Below are 18,581 nucleotides of genomic sequence, written 5' to 3'. Positions count from 1 at the left end.
TAGAAGGCGTAAATGCTGTTGTAAGATTGGGAGTAGGCGCAAAAAAAAAAGTCACAAAAAGGAGTGATCACTCTTTGTGTCTTTAGATACCCTTCAGCTTGCGGTATAACTTTTTGTGCTCCTCAAGGAAGAGGAAAGTGGCAATGGTATGGGGACCAAGACGGATAAAGCTAGGCACCCAGCCACGGAAAGTCCATCCCAGGCCTTCCTTGCGGCAGATATCACGCAGAAGACCAACGATAGTATGACCACCGCCCTCGGCATGCGAAGCCGTCATAATACGGGTCTTGATCACGTCCACGGGGCTGCAGACAGTAGTAGCAACGAAACCCGCCATGAACGAGGCCGTGAAGTGTGTGCCCAGATTATCAGCCATGCCGGCCTTCTCAATACACATGCGCTTAAAGGTATCGTAGGAAGCGAGCTGCGAGGCAGTCATGAGGATTGCGCGGGTGGAGTTAGGCCACACTCCGCGGAAGAGAGAACTGAATCCCTCTGTCCGGGTCATCTGGACGAGTCCGTGGATTGCGTTTCGATAGTTACGTCGCTGGGCGGGAGGGAGAGATGCGTCGTGTTGCATGCGGACGTTCATCACGTCAGCTGGGTTTCCTGCTATGCCACCGATGAATCCAGAGGCAGAGGCAATGCCGATGAGAGTGACCATGCTTGGTGCGCCGGCGGGGTTTGAGGTGGGCGAGGCAATGCGCGACTTCAATTCTTCGTAGATACCGAAGCGCGTTGTAGAGTATGTGATTTGACGTAGCATGGCGGCTGACAACTGTACCATATCCAATCCGTCCTTTGTTAGCCAACTTGTGCCCTTTTACTTTAATAGCCATGGGGCATTCGCTATCGAGTGGATAGTGGATTTTGGGATTGCACATACACCACTGTATAACCCGGTGACACCATTATTCTTCACGATGTGTACAAACGTTCCGACCATAGTCTTCGGCGCATCAAGCGCACGAGTCTGTAACCGGACCTATTATGCGACGAACAGATATCAGCGTCGGGGCTCGGTAAGTTTCGGACGGTTAGGAGCTTGCAATTACCTTAACTGTGGGCGCAAAGTCAGCATATAGTATATAATTGAGGGAAGATATAAGAACATACCTAAATCTAACGGGTGCGTCACAGATGCAGCGAAGCATGAGGCCGAACCCCCAAACCAAAACGGGTAATGCACCTGCTTCGGCTTTGACTGGGGCGTCTGAACGGGCACGACCCGGGAGTGAGGAGAACCCTCCAACATCTTACCACTGTCTGCCATCTTGCTGGATAACAAGACCCCTCAAATATACACAGTTAAAAAAAGGCGGGGAGAATGATTCACAAAATGGCTTTTTTTTTTACTGGACTTTTCTCGGCTTTTACGAACGTGACTTGACGTAATTTTGGCCCTTTAAATACCGACGGAGACAAATCAGATCTCCGAAATCACTCGGCCAGCCGCCGAACGGAGAGAAGCAGCCAATCATGTCAATTTTCTTGATGGGGGGTTCACCATTTTCTTCCAATCAGATCCTCGGTTTTGCGATCTCTCTTGTATGGAACATACAACCCTGGCCTAGAAACCCCTCAGGAACCCTGAGCGATCTGCTTCGGTCGTTGAAATAGATGCCGAGGGCATCCTTACGCCTAAAGTTATAATAATTACTTCAATAGAGCTAATATGATAAGATCGGCTATGCGGATCTTCGGGGTTTTTACGGGTATTGGGCGGTTGGCATCGGACTACCGAGGGCTGCAGGAGGGGCAAGATATCATATGCATAAAGGCTATCTGGGGAGTAACGATAGTTAGGAGTGATGTAATCGGGGTATAACAGGTATAAAATATCCTAATGACGGAATTAGGGCTACTCTGTTTCAACATATTGTTTTGCAGCTGCTTTCTCGGCGCAAATAGGATAGTATTTGTATTCAGGCGATGTTGCACATGAAATTTGAAAAGTAAAAGGCCGAAACAAGAAGCAATATCAGCTTTTGTTCTGAGCCAAGTATGCATACTAAAAGAGATATATATTTTATAGAGTGATACAAACTGCAAAGTACACAGAACGTTTAATCTATACATGTGAAAGTTGAAATGGCTTGAGCTGCCAGCTGTAGCAACCACAGAGAAAATTAAACATATTTAAATCATAAGTCTCTCTCTTCTAGAAAGAGATAAATGCTAAAGCTGTTTCTATATTTTTTTGTGGTGTGTATGTACCTCGGGGACTAATTTCCCCGATCCGAACATGTGTTGATAGCGTTGGTAGACAACATTGAATTCTCACAATGTCCAACCCAACCATGAGGCTATTCGCTACCGGTCGAGCCCTGCGTGCAAGCAGTGGCCGTTGGTCAATTGCCTCAATCAGACCCCAAACCGCCATTCCGCGCTCCCTCCAACTGACTCCCATCTTCTCTCGCAACCGCGAATGGAGCTCAACCACAGCTCGCTGGAGTGAACAAAAAGCACCCACTACCCTCCCAAACCCTCAGCAACAATCGACCCTCAAACTCGAAGGAGATACGTACCCAACCGACCAGTGGACCAACACCCCCGATACGATCCTATCCCATATCGGACGACGACTCTACCTCGACGACAACCACCCTCTCGCCATTACACGCAAACTCATCGAAAGCCAATTTCCATCCCCGAGCTTTGGAAACTACTCAGAGAAGAACCCCGTCGTCTCAACAAGAAACAATTTCGATGTCCTCGGCTTCCCCGCGGATCACCCGGGCCGCAGCCGCACAGATACCTACTACGTGAACGACAAGACAGTGCTGCGCACCCACACAAGCGCCCACCAGCAAGCGTATTTCCAGCAAATCGCCCGCAATGAACACACCCGTCCAGAGGAGACTGGATACACCGTGATCGCTGACGTCTACCGTCGCGACGCAATCGACCGCAGCCACTACCCCGTTTTCCACCAGATGGAGGGTGCGATGCTATGGAAGCGACCGGCGACGAACCCACTCGCTGCATCGGCCGAGACAGCAGCGAAGATCATGGCTGATGTGGAGAAGATCCCGCGCCACGACGTCGTGGTGGAGGACCCAAACCCGACTATCCATGCCCAGCGGAACCCGCTGCAGGATAAACACCACAGCGCCGAGGAGGTCGAGGCCGTGGCCACGCACCTGAAGCGCTCCCTCGAGCGGATGGTTATCAAGATCTTCACGGAAGCGAGCAAGGCCGCGGCGGCGAGTAGCGGTGGCGCGGAGCAAGAGCCGCTTAAGGTTCGCTGGATTGAGGCTTACTTCCCGTTCACTAGCCCTGGCTGGGAGCTGGAGGTGTTCTGGCAAGATGAGTGGCTGGAGATCCTGGGATGTGGAATCATCAAGCAGGATCTATTGATCAACTCTGACGTGCCGGACCGGATTGGCTGGGCGTTTGGACTGGGTCTTGAGCGGATTGCTATGCTTCTTTTCAATATTCCCGATATCCGGCTGTTCTGGTCGCGGGATGAGCGGTTCTTGTCGCAGTTCCGGGCTGGCCAGGTTGCTCGCTTCGAGCCTTTCTCGAAGCACCCGGCTTGCTATAAGGATGTTGCTTTCTGGTTGCCTCCTTCGGCTGTGACGGGTGGTAACAGTGCTGCTGGTGGGGGTGTGCCTTTCCATGAGAATGATGTTATGGAGATTGTTCGTGGGATTGGTGGGGATCTTGTTGAGGATGTCACTCTCATTGATGAGTTTACGCACCCCAAGACTTCGCGCAAGAGTATGTGCTACCGCATCAACTACCGGAGCTTGGAACGGACTTTGACGAATGAGGAGAGTAATGAGTTGCATCTGAAGGTCCGGGAAAAGCTGGTTGGAGAGCTTGGGGTTGAGCTGAGGTGAGTTTGGAGATTGTTGGGTTATATTTTGTACTATACTGTGATTATTATGGAGAATATGTAAGATGTAGCATTCCTCTCACTAAGCTAAGATCGATATATGGATACTATTAAGCTAAAGTTCCAATGGATATAAAACTATAGCCAGCTTCGTCTTTGATTAGAGTGTAATTTAGGGATTACCAAAGGGTTACCCAAGGCGGAAGGAGAATGAAGACACCAGAGGCTATGACAGTGCCCCGAAGAAGTGTATATTATACAGTGAGGAGGAGAGAGTTATCAGGGGGCATAGAGGTACAGACGTCACAAAACAAGTGAAAACACAACCACCAAGATGAGACAATCCGTACGCCTCCAGATACATGCAACAAGGGTGTGTATCATACAGCCGAATCCAAGAGACGAGCAGAAAGATGGCAGGGAAGAGTAATTTTCCGGGGTCCAAAAGCCAGCCGTATCCGAGCATAAAACCCTATCGTGATCATGATGTATGACATATGGTACAGAAGAAGTAAAGAAAAGTGAAAATGCGGAAAGGATCCAAGAAGGTCGAAGGATTAAGAATCGAAGTTATTGTCGACGATTTAAGCGTTCTTGACGACACCGACCTTAGCAGCCTATAAGAGAAAAGAAAGCAGTTAGTCACAATACTCTAGAATGTGTGGTTTTAGTAGGTCGAACTCACCCGCAGAACGCGGCCGTTAAGACGGAAGCCCTTGCTCTGGACGTGCATAACATCACCGTCCTCGAGACCAGCAGCCGGGGCCATGAAGGTAGCCTCGTGCAAGTTAGCGTCGAACTTCTGGGCCTTGCCGTCGACCTTCTCGGCGGGATCGAAGCGCTCGAGACCGTGCTTCTGGAGAGTGTTGAGGAGGATTTGCTGGGTCATGTTGAGACCAGCAACGAGATCGTGGAGGTCCTTGTTCTCTTCGGTCTTAGCAGCGGCGAGCTTTTCCGCGGGCACGGCCAGCAGCGCGCGGTCGAAGTTGTCGATGCTGTCGAGAAGGTCCTTGGCGAAACCCTGGATGGCGAACTTGCGGGCGGCGTCCATGTCGCGCTTGTTGCGCTCAACGAGGTTGCGGGATTCGGCGACAGAGCGGAGCCATTTGTCCTGATAGGAAATTTGGGTTAATATTCGTATGTGAAAGAGCTGCGGAGCTATCCGTAGTAGTGAGTATGGGGAAATAGCTTACCTTGAACTCAATGGATTCCTTAGTCTTCTGTTCGAGCTCCTTCTTCACGGGGTCCTCAGCCTCTGCGTTCTCTGCGTTCTCGGCTTCGGTGGCTTCCTTGGTCTCTGTTGAGTAGAGACGAGTAGACCGGGGAGCGAATGGCCGGATAGCCGGGAGACGAGCTTGTTGTGTGGTCCGTCGCAGCGCCAGCGATGCGGTGGAGGGGGAGGAGGCGGAGAGGATGGAGCGGGCGGCCTGAGCCTGTCTGAGGATGGTCCGTTGGAACATTATGAATAGTGATATGTGGAATTGAGAATGGAGACTCGGTGAACTGGGGACTCATTTGTCCTCGGACAAATTTAATCGGGAATCACCTGACCGCCTTGGCAAGGAAAAACGCTGGGCCGAGGGGACCTTCTCCTGGCTTCTCCAAGGCTATTACGTACTACGTCTGGGCATGGATGCATGGGTTTGAATCATTTCAAGATTAGTCGCATATGAACTAGCACCTTATTGGCCTGTGACTTGCAACTATTGCCCAATTGGCCGTTTGCAACCACCCCGGGTGTACAAAGGATGGAATTCTGACATCAATGTATACAAGCTGAAGTCTATTACTCAAGGCTTTGCATAAGTTGCTTCAGCATAAGCACCTGGCATCACCAGACATTGAAGCAAGAGAATGTAAGCTGTCTATACCATTCATTCCTCACCGTGACATATCGATTACTGCTTTGAGGAGCCATACAAGGCAAGTGATCCCGAGGGCGTACCCAGCTTTATTTACTCTTTTTGGGTTAGCGCCATAGGTAATTTCAACGCAGAAGGCATTTATTCTTCCAAGAAGAATTTTGGCGTATTTATGCCTAGGATATCTTTACAAGTTTAATCATCAAGCCAGTGATATACAGTTTCTTGCTATAAAACCATACTGACCGAAGCTAGCCCGGATCTATATCATCTTGCTAAGCGGGTCTACAACCTCTAGGTGCATGACCTGCGGGGGTTCTTGTTCTACATGTAGACCTGAAACCCGACTTTAGTCTGACCAATCGCCCCACGATGAATTGCCTCAGTTTATTGAGCCAGTTGCTGTGACCGAGATAGCCCTGTTAGCTAGATGATGTTAGAGAAACAGAGGCGGATAGGATATGTGATCAAAGTCATAGGCGGGTCTTTCTCATCAAATTGAAAACCTAGCAATTTCGTTCAGAGTAAAGAAAGCTATTTAGGTGGCGGCATGGTCAGCCAGGTCGGATATCTTTCATGGCAGGATCCTAACGACCTGCAGCAGCTGATTCCGACCATTATCGATCGGAGGATTACTTTGAGGCGAGGTTTATTCCATGATACTTAATTATTGGATACTGATAATTCGGACGAAATCCTCACCGACACCTGGAAAACCACCATCCAGATGCAATAGATATTGCTTCCTCTCAACAATCACGCGTGTCCCTCCGGGATGGGAAAGTTCGGTTCATTTTGAGCTTGGGACTTGAGAATTCGCATGATGGCACGGCCTTCCTCTCGATGCTGCCTCCTGTTATAGTCCAACCCGTAAGCAAGTACAATTCCCTCTTCAGACATGCGTTTCTCCCTAAACCACCGTTTTTCGGCCAGTGTCAGCTCCCCCACGCCGGAGGCTCGAATCAGACCGGATGCTTTGAAGATTTCAAATCTGCGCCGCTCATGCTCGGACCAGAATGCGTGAATCAGGTAGGTCCCGTTAGGACACAAAGGTGAGATCCCGAACTCATGGCCTGATGGAGGCTGGTGGGTCTGGACTTGGTACAACATGGGGCCTTGACCCATGGGCTTGAAGTAAGCCTGGATAGAACCATTAAAGTTCGCCACAATAATACCGGAGATATCTGGGGAACTGGGGGTGGGTATGACAGTGTAGTCTTCCATAATGGGCTTTCCGATGATGTTACAAAGCATTGCGGGGGTATGTAGCACGTTCTTCAAGCGGAGGAAGCTGTGCGAATGTGGACCGGTCTGAAATGGTGAGCCCCTGGTGGAGAGAGTGATAGTTCCCATCCCAATGACTTCGACCCAGCCTCCAGCGATATCCGTGACATACGACTTGAAGGGGATGTAGTCATCACCGAACCAACATCGATCCTTGGCGGTACTCGCTTAGTTAGATGGATGCATCCAGCTCTGCGAAGGAAGGAATACTTACTGGGTGTCGGAGGTGCTGGACCAGACCCAGGAGGGACATGGGGGAGGCGGCCTCTTGGGCTTCTTCGGCATCGACGCCATGGTAAAGCGACGGTTTATTCAAAGTTAACCCCGAGAAACTGGGAGAGTGTGTTGCGAAGTTCGGTTGTGATTCTAGCAAATACAGATACAGAGGGAGATCCGTATGCTGTATTTGCTGTGGAAAGAAGTTGAAATGGAGGAGGAAGGAGATGAGAGAGAAGCGAAAGGGAAGGGAGCAAGAGAGGAAGGAAGCAGCAAGAACGGATTGTTTGTCGTGCCTGAGAAATCACTGCCTCAGACCTTAACCACTTTCTACATGCAATACAAGCGGACAACTCATGGACATTATCCACTACCTATTGTCTTTAGAGACCAGGGGTTTCTCCCTTATAAGGAGACTCAGTATTATATGAACCAACGCTGTCTCCCAGACATAAACATAAAGGCAATGACCAATCTCATGAAGCGATCATGATATGCGTCAATGCTGTTATTTATCATATGAATGAACGAGCTTGATGATGCTAGTCCCATCGGCCAGAATCTCTTTCTCTTCCTCGAGTTGATAACCTCCCCACCGTGGGAGTAAAATTGTCCAGACATACCAGTAGAGAACACCCGAGAGTACACTGTGTCTGTTAGCGAGATAACTCTCACATAGAAAAACTGTCACTCACATTCCAATTCCGACAAGTGGATAGGTGGCATAGAATAAATTGAGATCCCGCCAATTCGCCGGCGGGATGAAAGGTGCTACTAGCAGGACTAAACACACCGCGACCCGTAACCAGACAGCCGGTAACCACGCTTTGAAGGGCCGTGGAAGATGAGGCTCCCGGTAGCGTACTACCAGCAGACCGACAGTGATTGCCAAGGCAAACATCTGTCCAGGGTATCCCTCCAAGTCGAGGATGAAGTTATAGATGTCCCCTTTGGGCGGTAGGGCGAGGACCGACATGGAAGGGATATAGTGTACAATAAGTCCACCCAGTGGAGTCCCAAATGGCCGCGAAGACCCCAGAACCTTTGGCCATGGAAGAAAGCCTTGTCGGGCTATCTCTTGACACACACGTGCCTACCAAATGTTAGTGTTTATTGGCTTTCATTTCCATGTATCCAAAAGCGTACCAGGCCGAAGGTCACCACCATCACATTCCCAGCAGCTGAAATGGCAATGGCCAGTGGGAAGAATATTCTTCCGACATGAGGTCCGAATAATCTTTCGAATAGCAGTGCGCCCACGAGTTCACCACTATTTTTGATCTCTTCGAGTGGAATTACCAGGAAGTATGAAAGATTCGCAAGGAAGTATAGACCACCAGCTGTGATGAGTGCAGTGGGACACACGGTCTTCACTATTCTCACGGGATCATGAACTTCACTGAGGACATTGTTCACATTGCTTAACCCAGCGTAGGAATAGTAGACTTTGAACAAGGCCGAAGAGAGCAAACTCCAGCTCCAGTTCGATCCTTCCCACATCGAATCCCAAGAAAACGACCCGACACCTCTTGACACTGGAGATATATTATCAGTATCTCCATACATACCAAGAAAAACCACCCAGACTCCTGTCAAGGACATCGCGGCAATGAGGAAGATCTTCACCCAGCCAAGAACATTCTGAACAAAGATGCCGGTCTTCAGGAAGCAGCCGTGGACAATCGTAATGGCAGTCAGAAGGCCAACTGCGAGCAACTTATGCTGACTCTCGGTGGGCTCAATACCAAGCGCGAAATATGTGTATTTCGAAAAGATAATGCAGTTGCTCGCCGTGAACCCCAGGAGCACTACCTGGGCAGTTATAAGGCTTGATGCGAGAAACCGCGGTCGGGGATAGGTATACTCGAGGTACACCTGCGAAAAAAGTAAATGATTTTAGCCGGGGTATTTCTGAAATCCCGCAGCAATACGCTTTACCTTTTGTCCCCCTGAGCGAGGTAGCATGCATCCGAATTCCATGAAGACGGCTAGCCCGCAAGCTGATAATATTGTCCCCACCAGCCATACTAATAGAGACAATCCGATGCTTCCGGAGGATCTGACAATTGAGCCAGGTGTTGCGAAGATACCGCTCCCAATCACTTGCGAAACGACTAATATGTATGCGCTTGACCAGTTGATGCTCTTTCTGTAGGGCGTCCCTGGGAGGGTATCGACGTATGGCGCGGGGAATTCATCGGATGAGAGGCTGAGCGGTTCTTGTTGAGGGCTATAAGATAGATTGTTGGGGTGAGCTGATGAATCTAGGAGAGGCTGTCTCTCCTGGACGTCCATATTGAGCTGTTGTAGATGGTTGTGTAGTTTGAACAACTATTTATTTGTAGCAGATCGTTGGAAATCATTCTATGATTGAAATAAATTCATCCAGAGAGGAGAATTGAGGAGATAAGGTGCTTTTACACATGGTGCTTGGAAATCATAACAGATTGGCTGGCACGTCATTCTGGCCGACTGTTGTGTATTGGATTTTTGTAGCTGGGTGGTTTACGTCATTGGAATGTGATTGTATATTCAACTCACTCACTCACATGAGATCGAAATAAGAGCCTATTACGCCTTTGGCTTTGAAATCAATGTGAAAATATGACTGGATACTCCATTCGAGGCAGATATAATGATCCGTACCTAGTGCTATATATAGCACATGATTATGTAGAGAGGAAAGAAATACCCAAAACAAGTAACAAGTAACCAAAAAGGAGCACATGAATATTCCGCCTAATATAAAGCGCAGGTGTTTACATTCTGAAAACCTAAGCTTCTAAAAACCCAGGTTAAATATAAAGAGTCTCTAACTACGTAACCCGTCAGAGTACATATCGGCTGTTTTCAAATTAGTATCAGATCCCAAGATCAAGTTAGTGAAAACTTACAAAGTCAAATTCTCCCTGTCAGTCAAATCCAGTTGACTATTATCCACTACTCGAGCGATTTTGCCCCCATCCGAATCAACCGTCTCGACAACTCCATTGCTAGTGACTTGATTAGCTTCCGCGAGCTTGTCGCGACGTTTATTTTCTCGGCTCAGGTAGATCCGGAGCACGACAACAATGATCGAAGGAAGGATTGCAGCGACCTTAAGAGTTGTAAGCTAAATGTCCCGCATGTAGATTTACCAAAACAGAGACTTACCACAAGCAAAATAATCCAAGTTGGTCTGTATCGAGGCTTTAAATCGCTGTTAGTATGACCAACCCAAGCCAACTCAAACAAAGCACTCACCTTCCATTCCGGCCGGAATAATTGCGGAGAGATAATATTTCCCAGTCCGTATCCAATATGATAAAGCGCAATGACGGTAGTTTTCTTCGTATGACCCGCCGACGCATTAGCAGCCCAGATCATCACAACGGCATATGGGATACCGGTTGTAGATCGTATCCAGATTCCAGCGATGAGACCCCATCGATTAGACCAGGGTAAAGCTGTCGGGCAATTAGCAGTGGGTTGCATTTTGAAAAGAAAACAGCTACTAACCTAGTAGAAGGATACTTGAAAGAGCGCCTGGAATGTACGCAATGAGTGATATCCATGCTCGACAGTTCTGTGATGTTCAGTCCACGTTCACATTAAATCCCCAGGCCTGGCTTACCTTGGTGTTATACAATGTGATTGCAGCTGTGATGAGAGAAACGAACGATACAGCCCCCGACACGGTTCCCAATAGTGTTGTTTGAAGGACGGTGAAACCAAATGACTTGATGATCAGTGAATATTGATTTGTTACTCCGTTTGCCATTTCCTGGGACCAGGCGTGTAGGAAGAAGAGCCATGTTTTGGGGTCTTGAATTGCTTCGATAAACCTAAGCGCTCTAGTTAGTTATTGAATCTTGAAAGTACTTCAGATAAGGAGGCCTGACTGGTATCTTTTGAAAACCTTTTGCTCGATTCCCGAATGGTTTTCTTTGATCCGTAAAATGGCCTTTGCACGCTCCTCGGGTGTCAGGAACTTGGCATGGATAGGACTATCAGGAAAGAGGAGGTAGACAAAGACACCGAAAATGACCGTGAGCAAACCAGTGATAACTGGAATATAGATCAGCAACCCGAAGGATATACCGGGGGAACAAACATACCCATGAACCATTTCCACGGAGAAAAGCTGCCGGTATCAATCCAGAGAACACCATAAGACAGCAAACCCGATGTGATAGGGCTTGCATTACCAATTGACCACATAACCGGCATCATAACGGCCTGCTCGCCATAAGTAAAGAACATGGACATGGAAAGCAGGAATGCTGGAACGATGGATGCTTCTGCTACCCCAAGGAAAAAGCGAACAACAAAAAGAGACGCAAAGCTGTTGCAAGGGATGTGCAAGAGGGTGATTCCGCCCCTTTAGATCCAGTTAGTAACTGATATACCATTATTCGAGGACCAGCGAAGAACATACCATACTATCAAATTGCCAGCCAGCCACTTCCCAACAGGAAAACGCTGCAAAGCCCAATTCTGTGGCCATTCAGCCAAAAGATACCCGAAGTAGAAAATCGAAGAGAGCCAGTTATATTGATTCGAGTTCAGATGTGCATCTTTCATTATCCCTAGGATCGCAGAACTTCCAAGCTGCTAGCATGTTATTACTGGACTCTCATATTTGGGGAATTGAATTAACATACCGTTTGCTTGTCGACATACATCAAGTGATACCCAATGCAAAGAAAGGGCAAAATCCGCCACAAGCACTTTTTGCGAATCTCTTTTGCTTCTTCGGGAGTTGGGTCTGTGACTTGAATTTTTGAGAATAGCTTGAAACTCTCATCGGCAAATTGACCGGGGAGCTTTGGCGCAGTGTTAAACTCATTATCACTTTCTTCACTGGCTTGTCTTTCCGCCACAAAGCCTGACTTATGATTTTCTACCGCCATCGTATAACGTATAAGCAATGAAGAATACAAGCAGCGCGCATAAAAGGCTTAATCAAACACAGATAATCGTAGCCCTACACAGGTACTTATGATGCTCACCGGCCTGCAGATAAAATTGCGCAATGTCCCCAACCTCCGTCGTCTTCACACCACGGAGAACTTTACCTACAGATAAGAGGAATTAGACGTGGGGTTCACAACAGTCTTCTCCTAATATGGAAGGTCGTTCACTAGTATCTTGCTTGGCAGAAGAATGCTTGGTTATCAGAACACGATCTTGACTTATACAAAACGTGAGTATGACTCCAAAGCACGCCTAAAATCGCCATTGCGGGGTTGCGTCAGCGCTGCATTTGTTGGCGTGCTTAAATACCCCGGTCATCGCCGCGATAGACCCAAACTATAAAAAAAAGTTGTTTTTGCCAGAATCCATTTTATGTCGTAGTTGATCCTTGCTTAATCGACGGAGATCTAATTATATCAACATGACAGACAAGAAAAGCCAACCTATTCGCGTCTTGATTGCGGGCGCAGGCATTGCAGGTCTTGCGACGGCTATATCGCTAACACGCATATCAACTGTTCCAAACTTGGATATCCAACTATATGAACAGGCTCCAGAGCTCTTGGAAATAGGAGCTAGCATTGCTCTCAGTCCAAATGTAGGTATCTAGCGCATTATTTTGAAATGATTAGACTATCTAACCGTGAATGTGAAAATATCAGGGCATGCGCACACTGGAGAAACTCGGCGTCCACAATGCCCTAAGCGACGAAGTCGGGTTTAGAGGCCCGAGTGGAATCCCGCAGATCTTCCGGTATAAATCCACCACATATACCCGAGTTGTGCTGCTCAGCATGTTGACTGATAGACCAACAGCCACTGGAAGACGGACCAAGTAGTGTCCACAGACACTCATAGCAACGTCTCTGATCCCCGTCACCATACTACTCGCTTCCACCGCGGCCATGTGCACTCAGCTCTGCTAGAGCATGTTCGCAAAGAGTCGATCCACTTGGGTAAGAAGATTACACGCGCGGAAGCTGATGAGGCTGGTGTTTCGTTGTATTTCGAGGATGGGACAAGTGCTCACGGAGATATCCTCATTGGGGCAGATGGGATTCGATCGGTTTGTGATATGACCTTGGTTAACAATGCGCTTTTTGCTAACTCAAGTTCAGAGTGTTAGACAATCGTTCATCCCGGATTATAAACTACGGTTTAGTGGGAAGATATTCATGAGGGCGACGTTTGATGCCTCGTTGGTAGAGGGCAAGATCCCTGATTTACCAGCTGATTCGACACATTGGGTATGTTATCTCTGTTCTCGGGTGTCAGAATGATTCCTAACAATAATGACAGTGGGGTCCAAAAGACAACTTCTTTGCGTCTCGGCTTGGTAAGTGGAAAAGAATGAACATTTCATGACGGCATAAATCTGACAAAACCCAGGCAAGAACCAGTACACCACTGTCGGTGCATACGATGACCCACGCTCGGCAGAGGAGGTGGAGAAAAGCATTGCGTGGGATCAAGATGGCAATGTGGAGTTTTTGAGAGACAGATACAAGGTATGGTCTAATGTTCCCAATTGACATGTCCGAACCCACTTGACTCACAGCTCTTAGGACTGGAACCCCACGGTCAAAGCTCTGACAGAGCTCACACCATCCACGAATCTCTATCCCAATTTCGCAGGAGATGCTCTACCAAACTGGATCTTTGGGTCACGAGTCACTCTAATCGGAGACGCAGCCCACGCTCATGGCGGTGCCTTCGCAGCCGGAGGCTCGCTGGCACTAGACGACTCTTTTGCCCTTGGCCTTGCATTCAAAGAAGTGTTCTCTTCGAAGAATGCCACGTTCTCAGCTAGAAATATCAACAAGGCATTACGGCTGTACAGTCAAACCAGGCAGCCACATACAGCTCGGTTGCTGGGGATTGTGCACAGTCAGATCGACAAGAAGAGTACTATTTTTGCGACACCCGAAGAAGAGGATGCTGCGCTTGTTGCCCGACTGACGGGTAGGCCAAATACGGAGTGGCTATCGGAACACGATGTTGAAGCTGCGTTCAACGCTGTTGTTGAACAAGAAGGGGCGCAGCGACAGGTACGCTTTGCTGAGTCGGAAACAAAGATAGGAGAGATTCAGCTCCAGGGCAGCAAGTTATAGATTAGATTCAGTGGTTGCCTCGTGGTTCATTTAGCATATAGATTAAGCTCATAGAGGGATCGTGTTTATGCTATGTGGTCTTTTGTTTCTTGGCACTTTCACTTTCAACTGATAAGACATCCCGAGACATCTGTTTCTAGGAATCCATGTATACGAATGGATTTTGTGACATTCGTCCTAAAAAAAAGGCTGGGGTCTGGTGTTCTGTACAACTGACAGGAACAAGTGATCTAAATTTTCGATCGCACGAGGCTTGTGGGCCGGGATGTGCCACGAAGATTTGTGCCAGTGCCATAGCCTGCTTTGCTTTCATCATGTCTCGGGGAGCGATAGGGTATACGATCCATGAATAATCAATTGAGTAGCCTTGCTAAAGGCAAATACGTATAGTCCTAGGCTGAGGCTTACTATTGTAAAGCACCGGGTTCGTTATTTAAGGCTTGGGGTAAAAAATGCGGGTGGCACTGCTTGATAGTGGAGGCCCTAATGGCGTAGGCAGAATGATAAAAGTACACGCCAATGGGGCTTAGGAAAGGCTAAGGATGCAAAAGATGCTAAGGATGAGCTAAGGGTGAAAGCCTCCTACAAGCAGTACTCCGCGCAACGCGGTACATCGCACTCCGTCTTCCGTCTTCGGATGTTCCGGCAGAAAAGGGGCGGAGTTTCTGTTGAGAGGTCACGGGGTTGTGGCTGGTACAGGTCAAAGGGGAAGATCAACTGAATGCAATGTGTGGCGTATGTGGCGCATGCACGGCATTCTGACTGAGAACGTTATAGTTTATTCCAGCAAATTAAACAAAATAAGAGGAAATAATAGGAAATAATAGTAAATAATAGTAAATATAGTAGATCACAGCCCTTTCAAGTCCTTTGATCTGAACGAGTTAGGCTTAGGCCGGGAACAGGTGGATCGCCAGGAACCTGGAGGAGTGGAATGTACGCGGATAGGTAGAGGCAGTGCAGATGGCAATGGCTGCGCCTCAAGACTTTATTGAAAAAATATCTGAGTATTAAAGAGAGGCAAATCCAGAGTCTTTGGTTCAAATTCAATCAATTCTAAATCATTCTCATCTAACAGACCATTGGAAATTCTAGAACATTTCTTTTTAAAAGAGTTCTTATCCGGTGGCAACCTCCTTTATCTTCTCCTTATCCAACTTCCTCCAACACTCAACCCCAATACATACAACACACATACAAAATGGCCACTTCAGCTTCACCTCTATGCTCGCTGGCTCCATCGCCCACATTTACTGGCTCATCCCACAAACCACGACCATCCCTATCTCTCGATATCGCCAATATGCCCGCACTCTCCCAACCAACACCGCCCTCCAACACCCTCCTAATCACTGATCTCCATGATCTACTGGTCTTCCAGCCCCCAGCCCTGGAAGAAATCCGCAACCAAATCACCTCCGTGGCACCCCTCAACTCCTTCTCCCCTCTCCCCTCCATGCGCCGCATCGTGTGCTCTTTCCACAACGAGTCCGACGCCACCGCCGTGCGCAAACTGCTTGACGGCAACCGTCTCCTCAACCGAGACGTCCACCCCCGGATCTACTTCGGCGAGCCGACGGCAATCCTAGACGGCGGCCGACCAAAACTCCTCGAAGCCCCGCAAGTCTCCAAGATGTTCTTCATCTCGCCGCCGCCCAGCCCCCCACATGGATGGGTCGTGCGCAACGAGGACCCGCCTAACAAGGAAGTCCACGCAACGGACCTGGCACACGCTCTGTCCATGCTAAAGACGGACCAGATGCAGCCTGAGACTTCTACAGTCGACCCCGCAACCCCGGTGTCTATCTCCTCCGACAAGCGCACGCCCAGCTGGCCGCTAGCGGGCTCCCAGCAGCGTAGCAGGAGCAGCACTATCATCTACAACCCTGAGGACCATGGTGGTAGTCCCAATCTTCCGGCTGTTATGGTTGAGGATATGACGCTGGATATCGAGGATGAGGATGTCGATATGGATGCGATGAGCCCGATTGAGATGTCGGCTAACCAAATGCCTCCTAAGACTTCTCGTCCGCCGATTGAGTTGATGGAGTAGATTGTTCTCCGGGGATGTTGCTCTTTTCTACCTTCTGCATTTTTAGCGAGGCATGCTTGTGTTTTGTGTATAGTCATTGCATTCTGTGGCATGCCAGGCGTTGGGAAAGGATGGGCATTTTAGCAGCTTTTTCGAATACGCTTGATGTTTTTTTTAATTGCTTTTTCGCAGGACTATGGTTAATAAGATCTCAAAATGAACATGTCTGATATTCATTCCTGATCTCTCCGAGTAGTAGTCAACGGGTTGCGTCTGATAATCTATACTAACACTCTAGACCTAGCCCGATAATGTAGTCATAGAAGCTAGGATGATAGGATTGAGGGATTCTGTAGTTATTCTAACCCCAAGCTGGTTATAAAGTCCGCCCAAGTCCGCCCCGTTAAGAATCAAGAGTATGCGGGTTTGTGTGCGGGTTTTCATGCTTGGTTTGTAGCCTAGGACATTGACTGAGGTTTATATTGTTGTTTCCACCCGTATGAGTGCCCTCTCTAGGAAGATATCTGGCAGTCTTAGCAAACGTTCCATGTTATTTAGTATTTTCAGGTTCACTGGACCAACGAGTAGATATTTGAAATACAGAGACCAGTCATTCTCTAGGACCAGAAGACCGTCCCCAAGAGCAAAAGATACAAAGAAACGGAAAACTCCAGAGTGCGCCCCAATTCACCAAATCAAAACTCCATTGCGCATGCTCGAGCTCTATTTTTCTTGGGTTATGAACGTTCAGAACCCGTAGCTGCTTTGTCCGTAAGGCGTAGCACCGTACGGTGTCTGTGCACTAGCGCCCCAAGCACTGGCCGCACCGTTTCCGTAGGCAGTCATGTTTCCGTCAATGCCCTCAGGAGGCTCATAAGCGTCGGGATCATTGGCACCCATCATCTCGGCATCTTCAGCGCCTCCGCCATGTCCATCCTCACCCTCACCCAAGAGGACAGAGACGGTGGTTGCGAGCTTGCGCTGGAGAGACACAATACCCTGCTGGATGATCATGTCGGGCTCAAGGTTTCCAATGCTCTCCACGTCGAAGTAGAAGCAGTTAGGCTCGGCGTCGTAGTCAAAGGGCTGGTCGGGGTTGGCAGCGGGTTCCCAGGCAGCATTTTCAGAAATAGGCCTGTAAAAAAAAAAAAGTCATTGTTAGCAGATAGGTCGAAGCAACCTTTTTAATATCAAATCAATGCTCAAAATACATACCATTCCTTCGCCGCATCCTGCTCATACCAGTAGTCCACATGGCGCAGGTTGTTGTTAGGGTCATATTCAAAGCCAACGGCAGCAGTAGGAGCCCACTTGGCATGCTCCTTAGCGGTTCCCTTCTTCGCCAGACAAGTCATCTTAATCTCCTGCCCTTTGCGCAGCTTGCAGATCAAGGGACCCTTGTTCTCCGGGTCAGTGGTAACAGGATCACCAATCTTCTCGTTGATCCGCTCGCCGACGACAATCAAATCCCGCGCGTAGACAGACATGATGCCACTACCGCAGCGCGCGTGCAGAGACAGTGTCACGCTGCAGCGCACACAGTGGTCTTCGCAGTCGCAGTCTCGTGTGTAGTCGAGGTCTTGGTCGCAGTTGTACGAGTTCAAGGGAATCATGCCGAGACGGTGGGCGAGGAACTCATCGGGAAGGACTGAGGTGTTGCTTTCGATTTCGATTAGGTCGAGTGCCAGAGTGGGCACCTCGGCGAGGATGGTTCGTCGGAGGGAGTTGGCGAATGCGAGGTCGACTGCGGTCAATCTGAAGTCGACGCGGTAGGGCTCTGCCTGTGGGATTTGTGAGTTCTTTAACCTGCTGATCTGAGGATGTCTTGGCTTACTTCGCGGACGGTCACTTGGGGTCCTGTGGGCTCGAGATCCATTTCGTAATCCATGTTGGTATGTATGCGGCAGCGCTGCTCGCCGCCACCCTTGTCTGGAGCTGGAGGTGTTTATCCGTGGGTCATAAAATTAAAAGGGTAGATTAAAAAGTGCGTGTTTCAATGGTGAATGATAGGGTAATAAGAACTGTTGTGGTAGATGATTCAGGCGCGAAGTTGTTGGCTTGAGGGCACGCGGATTTGCTCCCTCCAGGGTTCGGAGACAGCTTTTTGCGCTTTGCCTAATCGGGTCACACCCTCAGTGAAAAGCCAATATCAAGTCGTTCATTTTTTTTTTACATTTACATTTACATTTACAGTTACAATAGAATAATTTTGCTTCTCTTCTGTTTCATTTTCTTCTTCTTTTTCTCAGATTCGAGAGCGGAGGAAGTGGTTCAGAATT

At 48.6% G+C, this 18,581-nt stretch overlaps 9 protein-coding genes across 9 annotated transcripts; 3 read left to right on the top strand and 6 right to left on the bottom strand.

Annotated features, from left to right (window-relative positions):
- Positions 1 to 82: 82 nt before the first annotated feature.
- Positions 83 to 1,273, bottom strand: N7537_006598 (uncharacterized protein; the record flags this gene model as incomplete). Its single annotated transcript, XM_056897655.1, has 4 exons — positions 83 to 778; positions 887 to 985; positions 1,056 to 1,060; positions 1,117 to 1,273. The coding sequence occupies 4 exons, from the start codon at positions 1,271 to 1,273 to the stop codon at positions 83 to 85; spliced, it is 957 nt and encodes a 318-aa protein (XP_056753440.1).
- Positions 1,274 to 2,285: 1,012 nt separating this feature from the next.
- Positions 2,286 to 3,845, top strand: N7537_006597 (phenylalanine--tRNA ligase; the record flags this gene model as incomplete). Its single annotated transcript, XM_056897654.1, has 1 exon — positions 2,286 to 3,845. The coding sequence occupies one exon, from the start codon at positions 2,286 to 2,288 to the stop codon at positions 3,843 to 3,845; it is 1,560 nt and encodes a 519-aa protein (XP_056753439.1).
- Positions 3,846 to 4,413: 568 nt separating this feature from the next.
- grpE (mitochondrial nucleotide exchange factor MGE1) lies at positions 4,414 to 5,334 on the bottom strand. The gene is made up of 3 exons (XM_056897653.1): positions 5,035 to 5,334; positions 4,527 to 4,952; positions 4,414 to 4,458 (listed from the first exon to the last, which is right to left on the bottom strand). The coding sequence occupies exons 1-3, from the start codon at positions 5,299 to 5,301 to the stop codon at positions 4,426 to 4,428; spliced, it is 726 nt and encodes a 241-aa protein (XP_056753438.1). The 5' UTR covers positions 5,302 to 5,334; the 3' UTR covers positions 4,414 to 4,425.
- Positions 5,335 to 6,459: 1,125 nt separating this feature from the next.
- N7537_006595 (uncharacterized protein) lies at positions 6,460 to 7,281 on the bottom strand (the record flags this gene model as incomplete). Its single annotated transcript, XM_056897652.1, has 2 exons — positions 6,460 to 7,150; positions 7,202 to 7,281. 2 exons carry the CDS (start codon positions 7,279 to 7,281, stop codon positions 6,460 to 6,462), a joined length of 771 nt encoding a protein of 256 aa, XP_056753437.1.
- Positions 7,282 to 7,711: 430 nt separating this feature from the next.
- Positions 7,712 to 9,498, bottom strand: N7537_006594 (putative methionine permease; the record flags this gene model as incomplete). The annotated part of the gene is made up of 4 exons (XM_056897651.1): positions 7,712 to 7,850; positions 7,899 to 8,296; positions 8,350 to 9,078; positions 9,142 to 9,498. The coding sequence occupies 4 exons, from the start codon at positions 9,496 to 9,498 to the stop codon at positions 7,712 to 7,714; spliced, it is 1,623 nt and encodes a 540-aa protein (XP_056753436.1).
- A 533-nt stretch (positions 9,499 to 10,031) lies between these two features.
- N7537_006593 (Major facilitator superfamily domain general substrate transporter) lies at positions 10,032 to 12,095 on the bottom strand (the record flags this gene model as incomplete). Its single annotated transcript, XM_056897650.1, has 10 exons — positions 10,032 to 10,047; positions 10,098 to 10,300; positions 10,357 to 10,392; positions 10,447 to 10,649; positions 10,702 to 10,768; positions 10,817 to 11,027; positions 11,085 to 11,250; positions 11,301 to 11,563; positions 11,621 to 11,793; positions 11,847 to 12,095. 10 exons carry the CDS (start codon positions 12,093 to 12,095, stop codon positions 10,032 to 10,034), a joined length of 1,587 nt encoding a protein of 528 aa, XP_056753435.1.
- Positions 12,096 to 12,580: 485 nt separating this feature from the next.
- N7537_006592 (uncharacterized protein) lies at positions 12,581 to 14,270 on the top strand (the record flags this gene model as incomplete). Its single annotated transcript, XM_056897649.1, has 7 exons — positions 12,581 to 12,757; positions 12,822 to 12,913; positions 12,976 to 13,225; positions 13,278 to 13,406; positions 13,459 to 13,495; positions 13,549 to 13,667; positions 13,725 to 14,270. 7 exons carry the CDS (start codon positions 12,581 to 12,583, stop codon positions 14,268 to 14,270), a joined length of 1,350 nt encoding a protein of 449 aa, XP_056753434.1.
- A 1,201-nt stretch (positions 14,271 to 15,471) lies between these two features.
- Positions 15,472 to 16,323, top strand: cbpA (putative calcineurin binding protein; the record flags this gene model as incomplete). The annotated part of the gene is made up of 1 exon (XM_056897648.1): positions 15,472 to 16,323. One exon carries the CDS (start codon positions 15,472 to 15,474, stop codon positions 16,321 to 16,323), a length of 852 nt encoding a protein of 283 aa, XP_056753433.1.
- A 726-nt stretch (positions 16,324 to 17,049) lies between these two features.
- On the bottom strand, positions 17,050 to 18,190 carry N7537_006590 (DNA-directed RNA polymerase II core subunit RPB3; the record flags this gene model as incomplete). Its single annotated transcript, XM_056897647.1, has 3 exons — positions 17,050 to 17,437; positions 17,518 to 18,083; positions 18,137 to 18,190. 3 exons carry the CDS (start codon positions 18,188 to 18,190, stop codon positions 17,050 to 17,052), a joined length of 1,008 nt encoding a protein of 335 aa, XP_056753432.1.
- Between the last annotated feature and the right edge of the window lie 391 nt (positions 18,191 to 18,581).

The sequence above is a fragment of the Penicillium hordei genome (genome assembly GCF_028827395.1).
Source record: "Penicillium hordei strain IBT 12815 chromosome Unknown utg000003l_segment0_segment0, whole genome shotgun sequence".
Lineage (NCBI taxonomy): Eukaryota > Fungi > Ascomycota > Eurotiomycetes > Eurotiales > Aspergillaceae > Penicillium > Penicillium hordei.
Note: the sequence above shows the minus strand (reverse complement) of the source record. Positions and strands in the feature narration are given on the sequence as shown.